This window comes from Ascidiella aspersa, chromosome 4 (assembly GCF_963924565.1).
Source record: "Ascidiella aspersa chromosome 4, kaAscAspe10.2, whole genome shotgun sequence".
NCBI lineage: Eukaryota > Metazoa > Chordata > Ascidiacea > Phlebobranchia > Ascidiidae > Ascidiella > Ascidiella aspersa.
In genome coordinates, this window is record NC_139450.1 from 15,876,747 (window position 1) to 15,899,755 (window position 23,009).

General features: G+C 35.7%; 1 protein-coding gene across 2 annotated transcripts; it reads right to left on the reverse strand.

Annotated features, from left to right (window-relative positions):
* Positions 1-975: 975 nt before the first annotated feature.
* LOC146148185 (DNA polymerase delta subunit 3-like) lies at positions 976-21,464 on the reverse strand. 2 transcript variants are annotated; one of them, XM_083387287.1, is made up of 13 exons: positions 21,348-21,464; positions 14,085-14,140; positions 13,949-14,013; positions 13,684-13,870; positions 13,288-13,401; positions 12,325-12,386; positions 10,336-10,413; positions 10,102-10,155; positions 9,548-9,783; positions 3,563-3,600; positions 3,433-3,496; positions 1,770-1,906; positions 976-1,678 (listed from the first exon to the last, which is right to left on the reverse strand). In XM_083387287.1, the coding sequence occupies exons 1-13, from the start codon at positions 21,408-21,410 to the stop codon at positions 1,447-1,449; spliced, it is 1,386 nt and encodes a 461-aa protein (XP_083243413.1). In that variant the 5' UTR covers positions 21,411-21,464; the 3' UTR covers positions 976-1,446. The 2 variants fall into 2 exon arrangements, with proteins under 2 accessions (XP_083243413.1, XP_083243414.1); XM_083387288.1 differs by having other exon boundaries at positions 1,539-1,678; positions 3,433-3,516.
* Between the last annotated feature and the right edge of the window lie 1,545 nt (positions 21,465-23,009).

Sequence of the window (23,009 nt, forward strand, 5' to 3'; positions counted from 1 at the left end):
GATTTGATACGTAAAAAGTAATTCAAAAAATGCAAAATAAAAAGGTAGCGTCTACAAATTATGCTCATTTTAAGATTGCGAACGCTGTGGCCATCATATTTTTTTTACATTTGCTAAACACCCTAAATGCCCCCCAGATAAAATTGTGAACGTAAATATATTTACCAAGGTGCGAAACCTATTGTAAAATTAATTTGCTGCTAGATGGCAGCACAGATAATTTAGTCAGTCGGGGGTGGGACTTCCTCTGCTAAGTGAAAGCAAAGTTGAGTTGCTATTCCAAGAAGCCTTTCCCTCAGCGCGCTCTTTTTGGGTGTACCTTGACTCGCAAAAAGCCATGTTCTGTATAACGGAATTTGCCTTTTAAATGAGTGCAAAAAATCTTTCGGCACAACTCCGTTTCGGCTGCAATTATATTACCGTAACGGACAGCTTGGGCTTATTTAAAAGGTGGTGGCACCAAATATCTGTAAAACGACAATAGACACTGGGAGAAATACCCAAGGCAGCACAAGTCAAAGAAACATTTATATTTATGCTGAAAGCCAAAATAAATTTGGCGCATTCCTCTATCGTTCAATTTTGGTGTATTGCTGTCCCCTAAAATATCTCGAGCCGCTCAAAGTTCCGACAAAATTAAACCGGACTTTGTGTTTTGTATAACGTTGCCTATTTTTTTCGTTGATCACCAGCCAAGATTAATTTATACCATGCGAACCGAGACACTAACAAAGGAAGAAAATGACAATATTTTACAATGGGTTTTGGGCTTATGGATAGTTTTCCTTTTTGCCTTTTGTAGCCTACTAATCGCATGGGTTGTCGAAACATGGCTCTTTGAAAAAAGGGTTAAATTAAAGTAGGTTGACTTGCCGTTTTTTCTCAATAATAAACCAGGCCAGTCAATGCATGTCGCAAATTCGAAGATGGGTATTTGTAAGAAGTCGCAGATCTAGCGGTTTTGTTTGGGGGCCGTGAAAAATATTCAGAAATGACGTCACAAAGGTACGTTATTGTGACGTCACAAACGTCATAGAAGTGAACTTGTAATACAAAATCTATATTGCAAAGATGTTATCGATTCACACAACGCAATAAAACGCCGTAATATTGCTTAGTTAGCACGTATCGTACGTCTTTGTGCTCAAGCAAATTAATCAAAATGGTGTAAAACACTTGAGAAACGTAATATAAATTGGCGCGAAGCGGGAAAAAAATTGTATTTAAGTACTGAAAATAGGCAACATAACAGTTTAGGGTTGGACATGACCACGTACTTTTTAACGTTCAAATTCCTACCAAGTTTTTCCACGCAAAAACGTAACACAGAATACTACACGTGTGTTTTGTCAAATATAACAAACTTCCAAGCTCGTATAACGTTTTTAGGGCAAGCAAAAACTCGATTTACAACTTTCACAAAAAAAAACTGTTTGAGGATTTAGATTACGATTTTTTGGCGAAAAATCCAATGATTGATGCTTGCTTGTTTTTCTTTTTTGCTAAAGATTTTGGAGATATTGATTTAGTAGCAGCGTTTTTTTCGACAGCAATGTTTTCTTCGTTGATTTTGGTCGTTGGCTCGTCTTCTGAACCACTGGAACAAGACACTTCTTCCCAGACCTTTTCTGTCAGCATGGAACCATCCGCGTCAACAAACGTCTTCGATTTTAAAATTCTACATAAGATAGAGCGTGACTGTGAATGCTTTAAAAAGTGAGTAATTAGCATAGAATAAGTCATACAAAATATTACAACGCACCACGCACCTCTTTTTCATGGTGTTTTTCTGGCCTACTTTAATTACTTTTGAGGACTTAGCCAGAACAGGTTCTGGTGAAGGAGGTATGACGTCAATTTGTGCAAAATCATGATCCGATTCTTCATCGCTTGAAGAAGAAAGTTCCTAGTAAAACATAACGATTTTAAAATCTTATGAAAAAATGTTGTAATTAAGTGCTTTCAACATTATAACAATGTTGTACAAAATTTGAACACGTTTATTTTTTTTAAAGACTATAATACAATCTAAAAACAGATGACGAAATCCGCAATATAATTGGTCAGTCAAATGCAGTGCTGTCAAAGGCAACATTTGGCTATAGAAAACGAGGCAAAAACATTTTTCAAGTTGATGTCAGACGTCCGGTGAGTAAGACTTATGCAGTGTTGTAAACAGTCATTTTGAAATGACTGAAGTGAGTTAAGTCCCAGTTAAATCATATAAAATTAACTAGGTCCAAGTCAAGTCATTATGAGAGCAAGTCAATTTCAAGTCATGTCATTAACATAAAAGTAAACTATTATACAATTAAAATTGGTAAACTCGTCCGATTATAAGCAAGAATTTAACTGAAAAAATAAAACAAACGCAATATACAGCAATAAAAGTGTTTAATGTGCATAACTTGAGATAAATTTTAATAAAAAACACCTGATTTAATCTCAAGTTATTTAACAAAATGACTTAGGTCAAGTCAAGTGATTTTTGTCAAAACAAGTTAAGTCAAGTCCAGTAATTTAAAAACAGTGACTTAAATGAACTTAAGTCAAGCCATGACTTACGTCATTACAACACTGATGAATTCAAAGTAGAATACCGAATCCTTGGATTCGTATCCAATTCTGCTGATCATTTTGAGTAATAAAGAACCGATAAAATTTCATATTTTACCGGCGATGATTTGTAAATATGCGAGTGGAATAAAGGCCTTTTGCTGCGCGACACACTTACAGTGCTTGCTTCTAACGTAGTTTGTAGTACAGTGTCAACGTGTTTTAGTGGTACCAATTACCAGGTTTCCTAAAATTGTACGCTAACGTGCACCGCCTCCAACGTAAGAAAATCCGGGAAAAACTGTTCATTGGCGACAAGTCGGAATTTTTTTGCCAAGGAATAAACCCAATTTAGTGCACCGGACATACGGGGCTATAGTTCGAACGCGACTGTTCTTAGCGTGTTGTGCTAGACGAATTTTGTGGCAAATCTTGGTCGCACATGTGGCCCCTTTTTCGGTGTGTCTGGTTTAAAGAAATCAAAGAAAATTATTTGGTTCTCCGCGGCGTAATGCGTGCTGTTGGCTGACTGCTGACTAGCTCTTCCCCGGCCTGTCTTTGCGACTATAGCAGAACGATTGACTGGCAGTGAGACCGACGGACAAACAAACAATTACAACACGGAAAACTCTTGCAAAGCTCATCTACTGAAATCCTTTTTGACGCAAATAACTCTAAAACGTTATTTTCTTGTATTAAACCCCAACATTACAGTGTTGTATTACCATGTGCACTGCTCTGGTTAGCTAGAGACTTGACGTGGCCTATTAGGACCTATACCACATATTGGATTTAAAAATGATTACATTATGCTGAAATTGTTCTAACCTTATTTAGGTACAGCTATTCTCCGCAACAAACATAAGAGACACATACCTGAATTCGTCTTCTCTTTTTTGCTGGCAACTCCCCCGAGTTAGACCGACTTTTACCTTTAGGCCTACAATAAGAAATAGTGAACTAATTTACGATATTGTTTAGTTGTTGTACCGTTTTTTATAGTTACCTGTCATCTTTTTTTTTTCCTTGGTTTCTTTTTTGCGCCTGTGGAAAAAGTGTTATGATTAGTGGGATAATTTATGTTACCTAAAAATAAGAAATTTTGTCTGACCTATTAGAAATATATCGATTTTAAACAGCGCATTGTTGTATAAAGTATTACATTGGCGTCATAACGTTGGCAGTCACTTGTTCTTGATGTTTTTTTCTGACGAATCAATTATTTTTGCGGCTTATAAAAAACTCACGTTTATATATTTTCAGGATATCGAAAAGACCGAAAAAAGATGATGGCTATTTTGGAGAAATGTTGAGTAAACAGCGGCGACATTATGAACAGTTCCTCGCTCATTAAGTTAACGAGCTCGTTTTAGCGAGGGATTAACGAGTGAGAATCTCGCAAACGCATTTGGTATTACGAAACGGTCCTCGCCAACACCTCAGTATAACAAGACGCAGAAGCGAGGAAATGCGTCAAAATCGCAAGAAAATGTACGACTGAATTAGCAAAATTGCCGCAAAAACGTCGTTTAACGCTTTATTTTGGAAATCGTTACGTGATTTTGAATGTTAAATTTATTTTTAAAGAATTTTCAAGATGAACCGAATAAATTTAATTCCCAACTAATCTTATAAAAAACGGTTTGGGTAAACAACGTTTATAACTATCTAAAAATGTAAAAACAATTATTTTTAAACTTTTTTATTTATTTGTAGTTGTGGCGTACATAGTTCCGCGTCGGCGCGCGCTTAGCGAAGCGTGCAATTTGCCTTTTTTGTGTTGTGCTTTATAATCGAGTGTTGTGTTGCGCTAACCCCCTTATTCGATCTACGCATCTCGCAATAAAGCATCAACCGCTTGACTGGTGACTCCGCAACTTTAAAACGTTCTTTTGAAGTCGAAGATGGAAGCTGAACACGCCGTTTAGCAATTTCGCAATAACAGCGATAAAACTACTGGTATATGTTTCTACCATAGACGCTTTGGAGCAGACGCACGTCAATGCAGCCCACCGTGTTCTTTTCAGGGAAACGACAAGGCCGGCTGCCTGTGATAGCGAAGACAGCCGGAAATACTTTCAGTCTATTTTTTCTTTGGGACCAGGTTTCTGGTCGTAACTTTTTAGTGGACACTGGAGCTAAAGTAAGTGTGCCCTTCCACCTACCGGTCTCGAACGACGCACAAACCCGAAGGGTTCCGTTCTTAAGGCTGCAAATGGTAGTTTAATCGCCACTTACGGTTACAAAATGATTACACTCCACATCCCGGCTGGAGTTTTTAAATGGAGGTTTGTGTTGGCAGACGTTTCACGCCCACTGCTCGGTGCAGACTTTCTTCGCGCTAACCGCTTGTTAGTCGATATTGAAAGGAAACGTCTTGTACACTCAGATGCTTTTTCTACTTGCCCTTTAAGAGTATATCGCTGTCCACCGCCTCAACTTAACACACTTAATTCGTTGCTTTCTCCATTTGAAAGATTATTAGATAGGTTTCCTAGAAAATCCCTAGTTTTTCCGATGCCTTGCCTAAACATGGCTAAACATGGGGTCCAACACTATATTGTGACCACTGGCCAACCTGTACATTCCCGCGTCAGAGGCCTTTCGCCTGAAAAGTTATCGTTAGCTAGGGCTGAATTTCAAAAGATGCTCGAGTTAGGTATAGTGCGCCGGTCATCCAGCCCATGGTCGTCACCTCTCCAAATGGTAGAGAAGCCCTCGGGTGGTTGGCGCCCCTGTGGCGATTATCGTCGCCTCAATGATGCCACTCAAGCTGATCGTTACTCCATACCCCATATCCCCGACTTTACTGCACGTCTGGCTGGTTGTACCGTATTTTCTAAAATAGACTTAATACGAGGCTATCATCAGGTTCCAGTTGCTGAAGTAGACATCGCAAAGACCGCTGTCATCACGCCATTCGGTCTCTTCGAGTTTCTTCGAACTCCGTTTGGTTGAAGAATGCCGCGCAAACTTTTCAGAGGATGATGGACTCGTTTTGAACCTGCAAAAGTGCGAGTTCGGTAAAGAAAGCCTGGAGTTCCTCGGTCATTTCGTTGACCAGCACGGAGTCAAACCTCTGCCTTCGAAAGTTGACGCAATCAACAACTTTCCTGTGCCTCAAACCGTCAAGGGTTTACAGGAGTTTTGCGGTATGATAAACTTCTTTCACAGGTAAATTCCAAATGTCGCAGACATTATGAAGCCCCTGTATGGTTCCTTATCCGGCAAAACGAGGTCACTCATTTGGACTCGCGTTCTTCAGGAAGCTTTCGACAAAGCAAAGAATGCACTCGCTAACGCAACGCTTTTGCATCACCCTGAGTGGCAAGCCAGCATCGCGCTCACAGTTGATGCTTCGCAGTCTGCCGTCGGCGCAGTCATCCAACAATTTAACGAAGGCTGCTGGGTCCCCCTGGCGTTTTTCAGTCGTCAACTGAGAAAATCCGAAAGTGCCTTCGATCGCGAGCTGTTAGCACTACACCTAGCAATCAGTCACTTTCGCTACTTCCTTGAAGGTCGCAACTTCACAGCCTATACTGATCACAAACCTCTCACTTTCGCACTCAAGAAAGTTTCAGACCCGTGGTCTGCTTGTCAGCAACGTCAACTCTCCTATATTTCCCAGTTTACCACCGATGTCCAACACATCAGCGGTAAGTCAAATACAGTTGCTGATGCGCTATCGAGGTCATTCGTCCATTCCTTAGAAGGTTCAAATGCAGACTTGGACTTCGAGGCACTAGCGCGTGCACAACAGACGGACGAAGTACAATCTTACCGCACTGCTTTTACAGGGTTGACTTTAAAGGATAATACAATTGGTTCTTCCGCAACTACACTCCTGTGCGATGTATCTACAGGTAATCCTCGTCCAATTGTCCCTGCATCATGGCAGAAAAAAAGTGTTTGACGCCGTACATGGGTTATCACACCCATCCATCCGCATCACGAAAAAACTTATGGCCTCAAAAGTTTGTCTGGCATGGCATGAAAAAGAATGTTGTCCAATGGACCAAGCAATGCATCTGTTGTCAGCGTTCCAAGGTTCAACGCCATGTTCGTTCCCCACTGAAGGACTACATACCTCCGTCTGCTCGTTTTCAGCACATAAATATCGACATTGTTGGTCCACTTCCACCGTGTCGAGGCCATAGGTATGTTTTTACAATTGTCGACAGATTCTCACGATGGCCGGAAGCTATACCAATGGAAGACGCTACCACACTCACCTGTGAGCGGGCTCTCATATTTCATTAGCTCTCCAGATTCGGCATTCCAACTCGCATGTCATCGGATCGAGGCCCGCAGTTCACGTCTGAGCTGTGGACTACCGTAGGCCAACTATTGGGTATTCACCTCCACCGCAAGACAGCATTCCATCCTCAAGCGAACGGCCTTGTGGAGCGTTTTCACCGTCATTTCAAGAGCGCATTGATGGCACGCTTGACGGGATCAAACTGGGTGGACGAGTTGCCTTGGGTGTTGCTGGGCATTAGAACTGCTCCTAAGGAAGACTTAAAAGCGTCATCCGCTGAGTTGGTTTATGGCGCACCTTTAACAGTTCCGGGTGAATTCATTGCTAATGAAAGAGGTTTTACTTCTAACTTTTTACCTGCTTTACAGGACACTCTCCGACAGCTGTTGCCACAACCGATGTCGCGTCACAGCAACCCTCGTATTTCCGTCCCGTCGACATTGAGGAATAGCCCATACGTGTTTGCACGCCGTGACACTCATCGAGCTCCTCTGACCAAACCGTACGATGGCCCATATAAGGTCCTTCAAGCGTCCAGCAAAACCTTCCTTTTAGATGTTGGAGGTCGTCAACAGACCATTTTCATCGACCGCTTGAAACCGGCTCACGTCGATTTAACTAAACCGGTTCCAGTCGCGCAACCTCCGGCCAGAGGACGACCAAGACGCAACGTTCATCCCCCGCAACGCTACGCGGCTTTTTATATGCCCGCTTCTGGAGGGGGGTACTGTGGCGTACATGGTTCCGCGTCGGCGCGCGCTTAGCGAAGCGTGCAATTTGCCTTTTTTGTGTTGTGGTTTATAATCGAGTGTTGTGTTGCGCTGACCCCCTTATTCGATCTACGCATCTCGCAATAAAGCATCAACCGCTTCATAGTTATATTTACTTTGGTAATTTCTGTAAATATTTTGGCAATAAATCTCCCGAGGTGCAACAATTACAGAACTTAGGAGTTGCATTTCGTGTTTTAAATAATATTTATAGTTTTGCATTAGTTTACGAGTATTAATTATATATATGTGTTTAATAAACCGACACAAAAGCACCAATAAAATGAGTCATGGTATAATTTGCTGCTTTAGTTAAACCTTTGTTGGTTAAAAAAATAGAAGGTTCAAGCTGGTTTTAAATCAATTGAGTTTGATCATAATTTTGCTAAATATGACGCCACAAAATGTCTACTAAATTATAAATTTATATTAGTGCCTCATGTTGTATGCCTTAACAGAAAAGTATGTTGCAAGACAATTTATCAGCGTTTTACGGGGGCTGAGCAATAGGTTTCCACTAGGGATGCTCTTGGTGCCGCAAGCAACCCAAACTAGGCGTACATGGTGTGTAAGGTAGAAGATCGACTACTCTAAATCCTTATTTCCGCCATTATACATGAAGAATTTACAAATTAACACGTTCGCTGCGATCCCGAATTTTCGTTGTTTTCTTGTGGTGCGATTACCTTTAACTTTCTGTACCGCTAGTTGCCGCCAGAGCTTTCCCGCCAAATTTCGTCGAAATGTTTCTTCGCTTTAAGGAGTTTTTTTTTCAGATAGTTTAATCGTTTTTAATCGTTTGTCCACCGGTGGGTTAAATCGCGTTAAACACAAACCATACTGTAGCCAGCGCGATTTGACCCACCGGTGGCTCGTATAATTTTAAGCAACTTATAGAGCAAAGCTCAACTATGTGCTTGTGTGATAGATAGTAGTTAATATATTGTGAGTAATTTCTGTTTCAATTGTTGCAAAATGAATCCTGCATCGTTTTATGGTAGAAGAAGTGCTGCTAATTTTAAAGAATCTTTAGATAAGAAAAAAATGTAAACCTACTGTGAAGGCTGCGAGAGCCGAGAGCAAACTATATTTGTGCTTGTCCTGCTTTAAAATGAAGCATTCTGGCTGAAAATTAAGTGACAAATGTTCTTTTTCAATATATTAAAATTGTAAAGAATTTCACCATTTGTCTGTGTTAAACAAGGATTGTGAAATACAAAAAAAAAGCAAAAAATAGTAACAGTAATTTTTTCCGTAAGAACCACAGGTGGGTGTAACAAGGCACTAGCTAAATTTTACGCATGACCCACTGGTGGTTCGCATCGCCGTGAACGTGTAATATGAATATTTAATATATCATTCATTAGGTGTCGACATTATAATAAACCTTTGTTATTAAAAAAATTTTAACTTTTTACAGCAGTAAGCTTTTCAGAAAACAAACAAAGCGTTACCGAATGGCCTGAGCCGCTTTTTAGTTAACAAGATTTGGTTAAAGAGAAGTGGTATCGTAATACCAAAAGTCGACTTAGTCGTTAGCAAGCCAGCTCAACTTCGCTAGGTGTGTTCAGAATGCCGCCACAGTTTAGTTAAAATACAAGGTAACAAAATACCAAAAAATTAGCAAGACCTAGCATATTATCGAAATAGGAAATGGAATAATTCCAAATCACTACCCCAAAAGACACAGCAAATAATACTGTTTAATTAACTGCCATGTAGCAAGTTTTAGATGAACCTTATGCGATAAACGCATACACCATATATTGTTCTAATGACGATATAATACCATTTTAATTTAAATAAATGACAATTTCAAAATGCTATTTACAGTTTTTGTTAATTTTGCAACAATTTTCGTGTATTTTGTAATAGATTTTGACTTTACAATCACCCTAGTTATGATTAAAAACAAAATATTAGGTTAACAAGAATCTGCTATATATTATACATATATTCAAACCTTGTTTGTCTTTTTTATATTTTCTTTATTCATAGTATCAGGTTGAGAATCACCAATTGTATTTTCTCCGCCAGAAATTTTATCGGCTGATTTTTTTTCCAAAGATTTATTATTTATCGAAGTTTCTTCAGTAGACTCGTTTACCACGGCTTCTTGTTTTACTGAAGCTTTTGTATGCACATCAGATATTTGCGGTAAAGAAACTTTGGGTTTTGAAGCGAAGAGGTCTGTTTTTCCTTAATAAATACATATCAGTCATAAGCTATATAAAAGGAAGAAAGCCTACTGAGAGCAATTTATCCTTATATTGTATCGACATTTGCATAGAAATAGAACTTAATAATAAAACTTCAGTAAATTATGCATTGCTTCTCCCTAGTTTCTCTCATGAACAATATTACTCCTAGGCCTAACAATTTAAAAATATCCACTTAATATGTGGTTTTACTGAATAACCTAATATCAAAAATATTGTTATAAAAACAGTTTTAACTAGGAACATTGTTTGCCACAATTTAGTGAATTAAATGGTTATAAATATATAATAAAAAAACCTTTAGTCATGAAAGTGTTCATTCCACCAACTTTCTTCGGGATTTTCTTGATTGCTAAAATAAAACAATGAATAGGTTAACAGGAACACCAGAAAAAAATGATTGATGTGCTTAAACATAAGTAATTTTTCTACATGACTTATTGGGATTTCTATGTTTAAAATAATTCAATTGTCATTTTTTGGAAACTTCAGCCTAAAACACAAATAAATGACAGAAAACAAACAAACTTACTTTTGTTTGATTCATTTTCAAGAGCTTTTTCATCTTTCACAATATTTTCTGAATCCCCATTGAGATTTTTGACAGCATCTAATATTTTTAATGCATACTATAAATTATTTTTAATGCATATGTAGCAATAATGAAGCACTGTGATAAAATGGCCATAGACGCAGACTTTTTGGTTTTCACAGGGGTGCTGAATTTTTTATGCTGATATTATGTTACAAAAACCTGCCAATATAATGCTTTTGAATGAGGTGTAAAAAACATGGAACTCTTACGATTCAATACTTGAAAGGTGGGCAACTGTTTAAATTTTAGCCGAACTCTAAATATGACAAGAGAAAATTTATATGTGAGAAAAACATTTGAGTAGTAGTTATGGGCCAAAATGTTTAAAGCAGCGGTTCCCAAACTGGAGTCTGCAGACCAACTACGGTCCGTACAGCAGTTTCAGAGGGTCAGCAATGATAATTAGTCATTTAGGTTTTTAAACATTAGGCGTAATCGAATGTTTTTGAACATTAGACTATGTTTTAAACAATATCTGTCAACTGTCATCATTATTAGTCTTTAGTTATGGATTTATATTTATCTCTTGATGTTGCACTGAATATGTGAATAATAGAAATCACCTTGACCCTTGCAAGATAAATGTCGACCTTAATTCGTGATCAGTAACAGCAAAATAATCTAGCAAAGCTAGCAATTCAGGTCAGACACATTAACCAGATCTTAAAAAGATATATATATATTTCGCCAACTAAGGCATCGTCAGCTCTTGAGACATCATAAAGCATATATTTTTGCTTTACTACATCAGCGAATCATTCGCATTAGTTAGAAAGTTGTTACATTGGAAGGAATCGTGACTGCACTAGTGTAGTAATACAAGAAACATGGGTCAGTTAAATTTTTATAGGGCTGCGAAATATTACAATAATTGCAAACGGTACACCAGGCAAAATTTTTAGAAAATAAATTTTTATTTTTAGAAAATTTTGGAAACCGCTGGTTTATAGGATTTTTTTCACCCTGAATACATGATACCCTGAAACCAGGGCTTTGGAGCCGGAGCCCCTGAGCAGTGCATTTTTAATGGAGCTGGAGCCGGAGCTCTATGTGTAATTTAAATGGAGCTGGAGCAGGAGCTGGAGCCAGTTGTTTAAAAAATAGCTCCGGCTCCGATATATTTCATAAGATGATATGCTACTAGCCTTCCACTAATAGCTGAATTCACATAATTTAACAGCAACTCTTCACAAAATTAGGAATTGTTGCCTCTAGACCTTTTCTAATTAACCATTGTGGTGTTTCGTTTGTGAATATTTTGAAACGCTAGATATTGCAAATTAAGCATTCAGCTTTAAACCTCAGTTTTTGTCGTAATGGAGCCGGAGCAGTGGTATCAATAAGCTCCGGAGCTGGAGCTGGAGCTAACCTATGATAAAAGAGAGCTCCGGAGCTGGAGCCGGAGCCGTTTAACATTTACGACTGCTCCAAAGCCCTGCCTGAAACTACAAAAAATCAAAGTTTTGCCAACTTTGTATATCTTAATGCATTTAACGGCATTCTTAACAATTCAGTGTTTGGGGTCAAACCTCTAACCCATTAACTGAGCCTGGAATAGACATTGTTGTCCAATCCTTGAAAAATATAATGCAACAATGAGGTCTATGTAATAAAAACTTGCAAGAAATGAAGACACCGGTTTGCCACAAAAAATCGCGCTTGCTTTGCTTTCTAGGTCTTTTGTCAGACAGTATAACTTAAACGCGTTATAATTGAGTTTTGCGAATAATAATCCTGTATAGCTGGAATAATATATTGTTCACTGACAGACAGTGGTTGGTCATTTCTTTGTTAAGAGAGTAGGTCGTCACTATATGTTGTCTTTATATTTATAGAGCAAAACATCCAAACAACCTGATATTTAATCTACTGTTTAAGTTGGTTTGATTTTTAGTCAATAAATTTGATATGAATATACAATCTTACCTTGCTTTTCCTTTGCTTTATTTGAAAAAAATGATGCAGCATTTGATTTCTTTGGTGCAGACCTGTAAACAACAGTTTTTGGCGTAACTTTAAAGGAATTCTTTATATTGCAAAACACCTGGTGCAATGGGGCTTGTATATCACCATGAGTAGTAGAATTGGGTAATTTTATTTCTTTTGAATTACCAAATATATAGATTACCAGATAATGCTGCGACACATATTTTGGGTGATATTTTCCTGGGGGAATATCTAAATATTTGTGTATGCCTATAAAATAAAAATTCTATAAAAAATGATTTTGGTCAACAGTTATCTACTGATAACTCACTTGCACAAAATTTTGGGCACTTGCATACTGTTTTTCGGAAATGTGTAAGCTAAAAAAATTAAATTTCGATTTTTTTTAGTAAAATCCAAACTTCAGTCATCTGAAGTCCACATGATTATTAATTTGTAAAGACTGTTAAATCTAATATCCTCAGTAACCCATGTTTACTTCACTAAAGTTTATGTCTGGAAAACTCTAATTACGGAAAAAAGTGCCCAAATTACTTTTTTAAGTTGAGTTATGTATAGACAAAAAAGTCCTAAATTAATTTAATTTAGGTACAAATGGCTAGAAAGCACTTATTTTGGGCACCTGCAAACATGGTAAAAAATTGAAACATCAGTGGGTTAAACAGATCATACAATCCTTCTAAAATGCTTATTTACAAGTTAAATGTGACAAATACGTACTTATTATGGTTCTTTTTTAATAATTTACATGTTTATTGAGACTTTTTAAAGATGTCACAATATTTTAAAATTTCATGCTTTTTGATTGACTTACTTTTCCAAACTTGCTAAATATGTATTGTTTGCTAATTCTATAATGAAGAGACAGGCTCTCCAAAAAGTCAATAGTTTGATTTATAACACAAAAAGCATGGTAAAACAATAATTTATTTCAATATGTACTTGGTTTTGTTGAAATCTGTTGTTGTTGCTACAACTTTATGCCACTTATCTCTTCGTGTTTTCATATCTTCTTCAGAAAGAGGCTTTGCTCCATGAAACCTAACAGCACTATGGCTGATTAAAGAAGAAAATCAGTTGATTTGCAGATAATGTTAAGTTGATTAAATATATACTGTATAGTGTTTACTAACCACAATTTGTTTACATGTGAAAACTACCTCATTACTAATATTGGCTCATGTAAAACATTAAGGTTTGTAATTGTCTGATATTAACAGAAGTATTCTGTTATAGTAGTATTTGTTTTCCATCCCAAGTGTTTAATTCGCGTAAGTTTTCAAATGTGATTTAGCATTTAATTTAATATATTGATAAAAATATTTTAATAGGTTCAACCTTGCACATTTAAATAAATTGCTTTTTATGATATCATAGTCAGCATTATAGAGTGGTCCTGGATCATTCAGTTTTGTCATTTGCACACTATAGGCGAGACAAGAAGTAATGCTGCTGTAAGAAGATTTTGTTTTTTCCAAATCAACATCTCGAACCAGCGAAATTTTTAATCCCTGCACAGTTTTTCCTAAAAATATTTTTTGTAGTTTACATTTGTTAACAAGATTATTATTTAAACATGTACATTGTTTTAATATTTACTTACCAATAAGAGAATATGTCACTGTTAGTCCAGCAGTGCTATTGTTCTTTGCATATAGTTGAAGTATTCTGAAATATATGGTTTTTACATTTTGCAATACTTAGATGGTCAGTGATTACAATGGCAGCATGTTACCTACTTTTTAGCCTTTGTTACGCACAGTGCGAGTTGGTTGCAAATCAACTTGTAAGTTACCTGAAAAATAGTGACTTGGTAAAATTATACTACTTGAATTTCTCATACTTTGTTGCACATTTACGCAAATAGTGCGCAAGCCGAAAAAAAAAATTACTTTCAGTCATCACCTGAAGCCCACATTATAACTATGTTGCAAAGATTATTACATGTAATACCTTAGGTATCCCATTTTTACTTCCTGGAAGTTTAAAAAAACTGCCCAAATTAGTTTTATCTCAGCTAGGTCATGAACAAAATGTGCCCAAATTTCTTTTATGTGAGCTAGGTACAACCAAAAAAAGTGCCCAAATTAGTTTTATTCGAGCCACGTTTTAACGTTTGTCTACTCTCACAAAACAATACCAAACGAAAGCTGATTGTACAAATTATTATATTCTAGAGTTGGGCATTGGACCAGTCAAATAAAATCCGGTCAAATACTCGTCAAATAGGTCAAATACTAAACACACTATCATAATGCAATTGAAGTTAAAAATAAACCTTAATTTTAACTTTAAATAAATATACGAATGTTTTGTCCCAAATGCAATGGTTTGTAAAACAGAATAAATTATTTTTTGACAATCAATAAGATTTTTTGCGAAACCATGCACATCTTGCAAGCAATACTATAGCAGTATTGTAATGATTTTTACCATTACTACAACCACCAAGTTAAGCCAACAAGTTTATTACCGAGATTTAACAATATTTTTACTCCTTATGACAACTTTTGTCACTCTGAATTTTCTAAATCAGCGTGGTCCATCATCTTTTCATCACGGGCCAAAAACTATTTTTTTATCTTGCGGGCCAAAAACTTTTTTTTTATCTTGCGGGCCAATGTTTTTAATAGTGATTGTTAGGCTTATTGCTTTATACATAGCCTATGCTTATGGCATATATACTAACTTTATGAAATTTACAACTTTGTTCAGCTACGGTCAGCAACACAATTGAAGTTGACGCAATACGATAAATGTTTCATTACATGTGATATTATACACTTTGCTTAGTGGTGCTCCAAAAGGATCATTCACAAAGCTTTTTTTGTCAATTACAATAACAAAAATTGAAGTAATATTGCTAGATGGAAGCAAAGCTGACTATCAATTCGCCAGCCAAAGAGCGTAACTCGCAGGCCAGTTGGACCACACTGTTTTAAATCATCACCAGGGTCCATGGGAGATAAGGCATTTGGTTCTTCTAAATTTCTAAGTAGACTCAGTTTGTGGTATACCCCAACTAGTATTTTCTTTTATGACAAACGCGATTTATCATATAGATGCATTTATTCTAAATAAATAAATCTACTTTGCTATTACAAACACTTTGTCATTACCACAGAACATGTGTTTGCATCAGGTAAACCCTATCATTTCATATTTGATATTGTTTAAAAAAGTTACAACCAAGATAATTAAAAACTCAAACTTATAACATTTGAATCTAATATGAGTATTTTAAATAAAGTGCAGTCAATTGACCGTATTTGACTGGTCAATTGACTGGCTTGCCAACCCTATTATATTCAGACAGGCAATAAAAATGGCCGTCACAAACACGGACGGTATGTTAAAGCTAGATTAAGAACAACGCAATCACAAGCGCAATAATACTCAGTCTAGACCTCAACCCTTCAGCATAGATGCTACTTAAAATGAAACCGTAATTTTAGTCTGTGAGGTTAGCCAAATATATAGCAGAAGACTGTAAAGATTGTTTTGCCCGGAGGCATCGCATCGCGTCAAGGTTTGTTACAACGCCCCGAAAACTCGTTGATGTGATAAAGTGGCAATTTAGAACTACTGTAAAGCCCGGAAGCCCTGCGTCAGGACAAAGCATGCAAACCTGTCGCCCACGCTAATCTAAATGGCGGCAATTACGAAGACGCCACGGCCATTATTCATCGTAAAGTTGACCTGACCGGCGATAATTTAGAAATTCAGTAATTAAAAGCCGGTATTAAACGCCAAAAAGTTATGGGTGAAATATCACTGTCATCATCTCCCACAAGAAGCATTAAGAATTTAAACATTATTTTAATATTAGGTATATGAGATATAATTCCCCTAAGTTTAATTATAAAAAGCGCATTGTAAATTAATGATTCAAGTGATTGCAGCATTAATGTATGTTGCAATCCGCAACACAAGTAACAACAAAAAGTGCCCAAATTAGTTTTATTCGAGCCATGTAAAGACAAAATTTTGTTTGATTAACGTACAGACAAAAAAGTGCCCAAACTAGTTTTATCCAAGCTACGTACGGACAAAAAGGTGTCCAAATTCGTTTTGTTCGAGATACGTACGGACAAAAAAGTGCCCAAATTAGTTTTATCCAAACTATGTACGGACAAAAAAAGCATAAATTAAATAAACTAAATAAAAAGCGCCGGAAAATTCTCGGGGCGTCGCAGGTAGTGCTATAAACATTTTATGTGTAGTTTCACCCAACCGTCAGAAATTAGTGCAGTTCTTATCAAACAGGTTTACGCAATTGGGCCATTAGGGCATCCAAGGGCAGGCGAGTCTGACTTTTAGACCTTGAGGTCGCGGCTATGCACTAATTGGACCTTTGGGTAAACTCCAGGAAGAGATACATAGAAAATAATGGCTGAAAACTCAGAAAAAAACTATGAGATAGAATTAATAATACTAGACCCAACTAAACCCAAACGTTATCCAGTGAACAACCTTGCGTCGTAATAGCTTTAAACTTTTTCAAACAAATTTTTAACTGCGATATGCTTTTATTTGCAAAAAAAAAAATTTCATGCTGTTTTTTAATGCTTAACAGGTTAAGACTTTCCGAAGATAAAACTTTTAGGTAGATTGTTTTGGTAAAACAGTGTACAAAATTATATTATACCCAAAAAAGCAATGTTGTGTGTTGTGTCAACTAAAGCAGTAGCTTGAATTTATGTCAATATAAACAGGAAACACGCAAGGGCAAAATCTTATTTTAATTATAGTAATTAACTTGAAAAAAAAAAGAAAAATGCGTAACCTGTTTAAAATTAAAGTGCTTACTGCTAAAAGCGCTGAAATATGCGCAATAATTGTTTGACCTTTGGGCGGGTACACCGCGCTACGCTTGACTAAGTCTGCCACACAAACTACCAAGAAATTGGAATAAAATCGCGTCTCAAGCGAGGGCAATAAATGCAAATAAAGAGACTTTTTTTATGTCTGGGAAATTGTTTAAGATTATTGCGACGCCTCTCGTGCTCCGTCTCTCCATTGTAACGAAAATGTCCGTCTGATTGACAAAGCAAGCCAAACATTATTACAGATTATTTAATAAAAACGGAAGTTACAAACTGATTAGTATTTTTTTCGTAAGACTTGCAAGTTAGGTGAATTTGGTTAAAAAAACGCGGATATTACCAGCCTAAAAAAGGTCCCCCGCGTATCCAATTTGGGCACTTTTTGGTTAAAATTTTGGGCACCTGTACACATGGTAAAAAATGAGAGGGAACACTGGTTGGGTTTTACGCAAGAAAATGATTACAATGACAAATGTTACTAGAGCACCGATCGCAAACCACCAGTTTACAACAATGCACATATTAAGCTTTGTATAAATAAAATATAAAACCAGTTTGAATGTTTCATCGTGTTTAGCTTTTTTATTGATGTGTACAATTTCAACTAAGTGGGCCTGTGACTGCCATAGTGCAATACAGTCTGATGTCTGATATTTATTTTGTGCTTATCCAAATAGGCCCAAAATACAATAAAAAAACTAAAGCAAATAAATTGTTTTTGTGTAGTTTTTTTAATTTAATATTATTAACTTTGGTTTGGTGCCTAAATAATAAATTTAAATACGGAAAGAATTCCATGGCTAAAAAGGTTAAAACCCTGCTCAGTGCTCAGTATAACAAAGATTTGTCTTTCACAATTGATGTGAAAAAGCACCCCATCCGTCAGAAATCAGTGAAGTTCTAAGCAAAAAGGTCTACGACAATCAGTGCATTCAAAGGATCAAAAAGTCCGACTTTTAGACTTTGAGTTCTTGGACAATGCACTAATTTGCATTAACAAATGTGCATAAGAAGATTAAGTTTAACAATACTTGACCCAACCAAACCCAAACACAAACCAGCGCCCTAACCCAAATAATGTGCGATAATTTAATAATTATAACGCTTCAGGCCCCAATATCTCAATTTGTGACGTAATAATCTTAAATACAACGGACGAGAAACCATCTTATGCCCATCCAAGTTTGGGCCTTTTCCCCAGCATTTAAAGAATTATTAAAATAACGCACATTATTTGGGTTAGGATTCGGTTTAGCGTTAGGGTTTAGGTGGGTCAAGTGTTATTAAACCTATCTCATACTTTTTGTTATCTTTTCTGAACTTTTAATGAATATTTTTTTTAATTTTACGCCGGGAGTTTACCTAAAGGTCCAAATTAGTGCATTGCCAGCACCTCAAGGTCTAAAAGTCTAGACTTTTCTGCCATTGGATGCCCTGATTGTCGCAGACCTTTTTGCTTAGAAATGCACTGATTTCTAACGGATCGGGTGGAAAAAGAGCCTTTTTTGTGGATAGCATTTGTTAACCAAACAATTTGACCAATTGACCATATAGCAGTGCTTGCAACCAGTGTGCTCTTGCTAGGGATGTTCAGTCGAATATCGGATCCTTAGATCTGAATCCAAGCCGAATTTTTATCCAATTCTGCCATTTAAATCGAGTATGTGGAACCGATACATTTTAATGTTTTACCGTGAATATGTAGGCTTATATGAAATTTCTGTATGTTGTATTTTGCAAAATTATTTAAACGTAAATTTAAACCAAAAAAATTAACTGTAGCGGGAGGGAGTAATTTGAATCCCTAACATTACCCTACTGCATTGCCAAACGTCCCACTACACGTGGATGGTGTCGACTAACGTGTGACCAACACCCTGAGCGAGCGGTATAAGCGCTTTGCAAAGGATTCTACTTTATGCTATTCTACTGGATAAAGCTTGATACTAACGACTTGAATCACTGTGTTACGTTATTAGTTGTACTGAGATTTGTGAATACACTCAACAAGCAATATCAAGCGGGTGAAGAAACTTTGTCTAGAATTCAAGAAGTTATAAAGACAGTTATTTTAGCGGCCTGCTCTTGGAGTCAGATATATACGAGGAAAGTGCAATAGACTTCAGCCCACGCCTTACTTGCAGGAACTCGCAAGGCTAAAAAAAAAATCCTAAAGTTAAGGAAAAAAACACTGATCTTTTATCTATAATAAACATTTTTTAACCTGTTCTTTTTCCAGGTAAATAAGCCTACATAACAAGCCATCATCCATCATTGTTTTTCTAGTGTGAGTACAGTTATACTGGTTTAAAGAATAACAGTTTAATTTGCATCTTAAAAGATCTTGAAAGAAGTAAAAACTTTGGTGCAGATCTAAATTATCAGGTTTATGGGAATGATCTATTTTCCGTATTGTGCCATCAAAATGGTCTGTTAAACAAAAAACACTTTGCTAGCAGTTTTACTCTTTTAGATATATTTTGGAATTTAAATTTACCCCAATCGAATGTATATGAATTAAAACAAAAAACGAATGCATACTTTTTAATCACATAATTTTTATTTGTTATTATTAGGTTAAAAGGTTAAACAGTATGCCAAGAAGGTATGTACCAAAACCAAATCTGTAAACTAATGAAAAAATTTAGGTTCCGAACCCAGAACATTGATTTCTAGTATATATATTTTGTTTAGTAAATATTAAACTTTTTTTGGGGGGGAAGGTAATCATAACATACCCTACAGTGATTGCAAATACTAATAAAACTTTTTAACATACTATTGTAATGAAAAATTATTTTCGAAATGTTTATCATATTAAGCAATGTTGCACTGAATATGTGAATAATAGAAATCACCTTGACCCTTGCAAGATAAATGTCGACCTTAATTCCTGATCAGTAACTTAGTTTGCAAAAAATTTTTTTCAATAAAGTCTAATTTTTTTTTTTCAATAAAGTCAAAATTTTTTTTTGTGTTTCTCGAGAGTAGTTTTTGTAAAAATCGTTGTGGAAGCATTGTAAATCAGGAACTGCGACACAAAAGCCATATTAACCCATAAAAAGCAGGAAATATGTCACCATGCACACTTATATCAGCAGTAACTTTTATCGCAAATTGTCCATTTTTTTTATTCATAGTTACGCATTTAAATAATTCTTATAAAACACTTCCTCTTCATAAACGTAGTCTTTTCGAACATCAACAGTTTGGATCTTAGGAACAGCCTACTGGCATTCTATATTACAAAAATGCCTAAGCAAGCTAAATCTATCGCCAGAAAACACGACGGCCTTTTTAAATTGATAAAACACCTTGATTTTTCGACAAAATATTATGTTTGGGTCTGAAATCGACAAAATATTATGTTTGGGTAACTGGCACCAATTCAAGGAAGAAATTTAGCCTTAACAAATAAGCAATTTTGTGTGGGTCATTAAAAATCTGTGGTAGGTCAAATAATACTAATACAAGAGATTGAACGAATCGTATTGTAAAACTTTCCACGCATTAAATATTTCGATAAACATTCACGGTCTTATGGAGTAGGAAATGGTTATTTGACACATCTTATTTGTTTAATAATATTTCACAAAAAGGTTCTGCGCTGTGGAAAAAGAATAAAAAAGCTCACTGAGTAATATTGTTTATAAATTTTATTGGTTAAAGTCTATAAAAAACAAACGACAACATGCCAAAATTTAGACTGTAATGTTTATAGTGCTACAACAGCTATATGTCACTGAAACACTAGCGCAAACTTTTTACTCCCAAAAGTATCATTGTTCCGATAATAGTACTGCTGGCTATTTTTTAGATAAGCTGTTTTAAAATGTTAAACAAAAATAATTCTGAAATTTCCTATCTTGGGGGGAAGAGAGGGCAATACAAGGTAATTTATTGTTGATGCCCGGTTTGTAAAAAAAACACTGATCCAGAATATGAAATTAAAAAAAAAAAAACCCAAGAGTAATATTAATGTTATATTTATGGCATGGGGTTTCTGAATTATAAAACAGCAAAACAGCTGTTTGAAACAATCAAACATTGAGGAAAACAAAATATTTATTTATGAATCTGTAATACTGCCTATAACAAATATAGATTGTAGCTGTCTACTACTGTACAGTCAAAATAAAAGGTGGATGCTTGATTTATAAACTGAAAAACACTTACCAACTTGTTTTCATCCACTATAAGTTCATCTATGGCAGCTAAGTATTTTTCTAGGTTTTCCATTATTTTAAAATGATATTTTATTAAAATAGCAGCAGTAAAAAAAATTATTTTTACAAAAACTGAAAATAAAAACACATAGCGGCTTAGGCATAAAAGTGACAAATACTCTTTTTATATTTATAAGGGTTATAGAAATTGTAACTGTAAATATTTCTTCCAATGTTTTTGTATGAAAATTAGTTGTAGCCATTTTATTTGAAGGTTTATATAGATTTTTAGATTGGATGTTTTTTGGTAAAAATTAAGATCAACAAATTTCATTTAAAATGTCAAACTTCTAGTACAGCTTTTTATTAGCATCTTTTAAAGCTGGAAATTATTTGAGCCAAACTACAAAAAGTGTGGCGCTGATCTAGAATCCTACAACAGTTTCTTCCGGGGGTTTAAATTGCTAAAATTATTTGGGTTAAGGTGCAAGTTAGCGATTGGGTGTGTCAAGTATTATTTTTATATGTATTCTTCAATATTTAGTTCTTCCTTACAAATTCAATTTTAACAACTCGTTTCATTACTGTAAACAAAGTCTTAAGATTATAGACCAGCGTCAAATGTTGTTTCGGTTTTCAATTTTTTATAATGATATAAATGAGTCATTTTAAAGTTGACATCACTCAAGTTAAATCTCTGACAGCTGTATATTAGTAATTACTTGTATTAGATTATTATTATTTCAAAAAAAAAAAAATTAAAATCATTATTTAATGTCAAAATTTGTCGGCCACCTTGTCAGTTAGCATGTTTGCCTGTTGCAAAATCCCAAGAAAAAACAAATTTATTTTTATTTACCACATAGTTAAAAATATTATAATAGAAGAACAATTATATAGTGTCATTAGACTTTCTTACGTCGGAGACCATTTGCCTTCTAAAGCACAACTCTATTAAACTTTATTGGTGCTTTGGCATCAGGATTGCATATATTTGAAATTTTTGCAGCAGTTGAAACACCACTTCCACACAGGCTGTACATTTTATAAGGTGGTACACATCAAAGTATTTAGTCAAGCCATATTAGACACAATGAGCAGCAAACAAGCATTGTGTCAAACAGCGCTTTCTTTCACCACAAAATGCAGAAAAACACATCACTTAATACAGGGGTCGGCAACTTTTTTCTAGTCGTGGGCCAAAACCAAACTTAGAAAGGTCTCTGCGGTCCACACAAAATGATAACTACGAATTGTGTTATTATGATGTTAGAACAAGTTCTGAGAATCAGGCGGACCTCGGATATGTTTTGCACAACGTGTTTAATTAAATTTACAGTGGCAGTAAAGAGGACGCAAAGCGTAAAAACAATTGTTTGTTTGGTTTATCATCATCCATACTACTAATGAAAGTGTAATAAAAAACTACTTTGAAGAAACGCGATAACATTAAAATTAAAAAAAAAAATTGAACGGTAATAATCGCTAATCTAGTTGAAAAGGCAGCATGAGAACGTAAACAAACCGGACGTAGAATAAATATTTGCAATTACGTATATAAAATAGTCAAAAAGCATGTCAAATAGACTTGTGTCTAGTTTGTCAAAGAGGGCCGGATGAATTACATGTAGGTTGCCGACCCCTGACTTATTATGTTATGGCAGTGGTTCTC

Excerpts from the sequence above, each read along its gene's own strand:
- LOC146148185 (XM_083387287.1), bottom strand. The coding sequence starts at position 21,410 with ATGGAAAACCTAGAAAAATACTTAGCTGCCATAGATGAACTTATAGTG. Across the intron at positions 14,141-21,347 it reads TAGTGGATGAAAACAAGTTG|GTAACTTACAAGTTGATTTG; the intron begins GTAAGTGTTTTT and ends ACTATTTTTCAG. Across the intron at positions 10,156-10,335 it reads TGAAAATGAATCAAACAAAA|CAATCAAGAAAATCCCGAAG; the intron begins GTAAGTTTGTTT and ends GTTTTATTTTAG.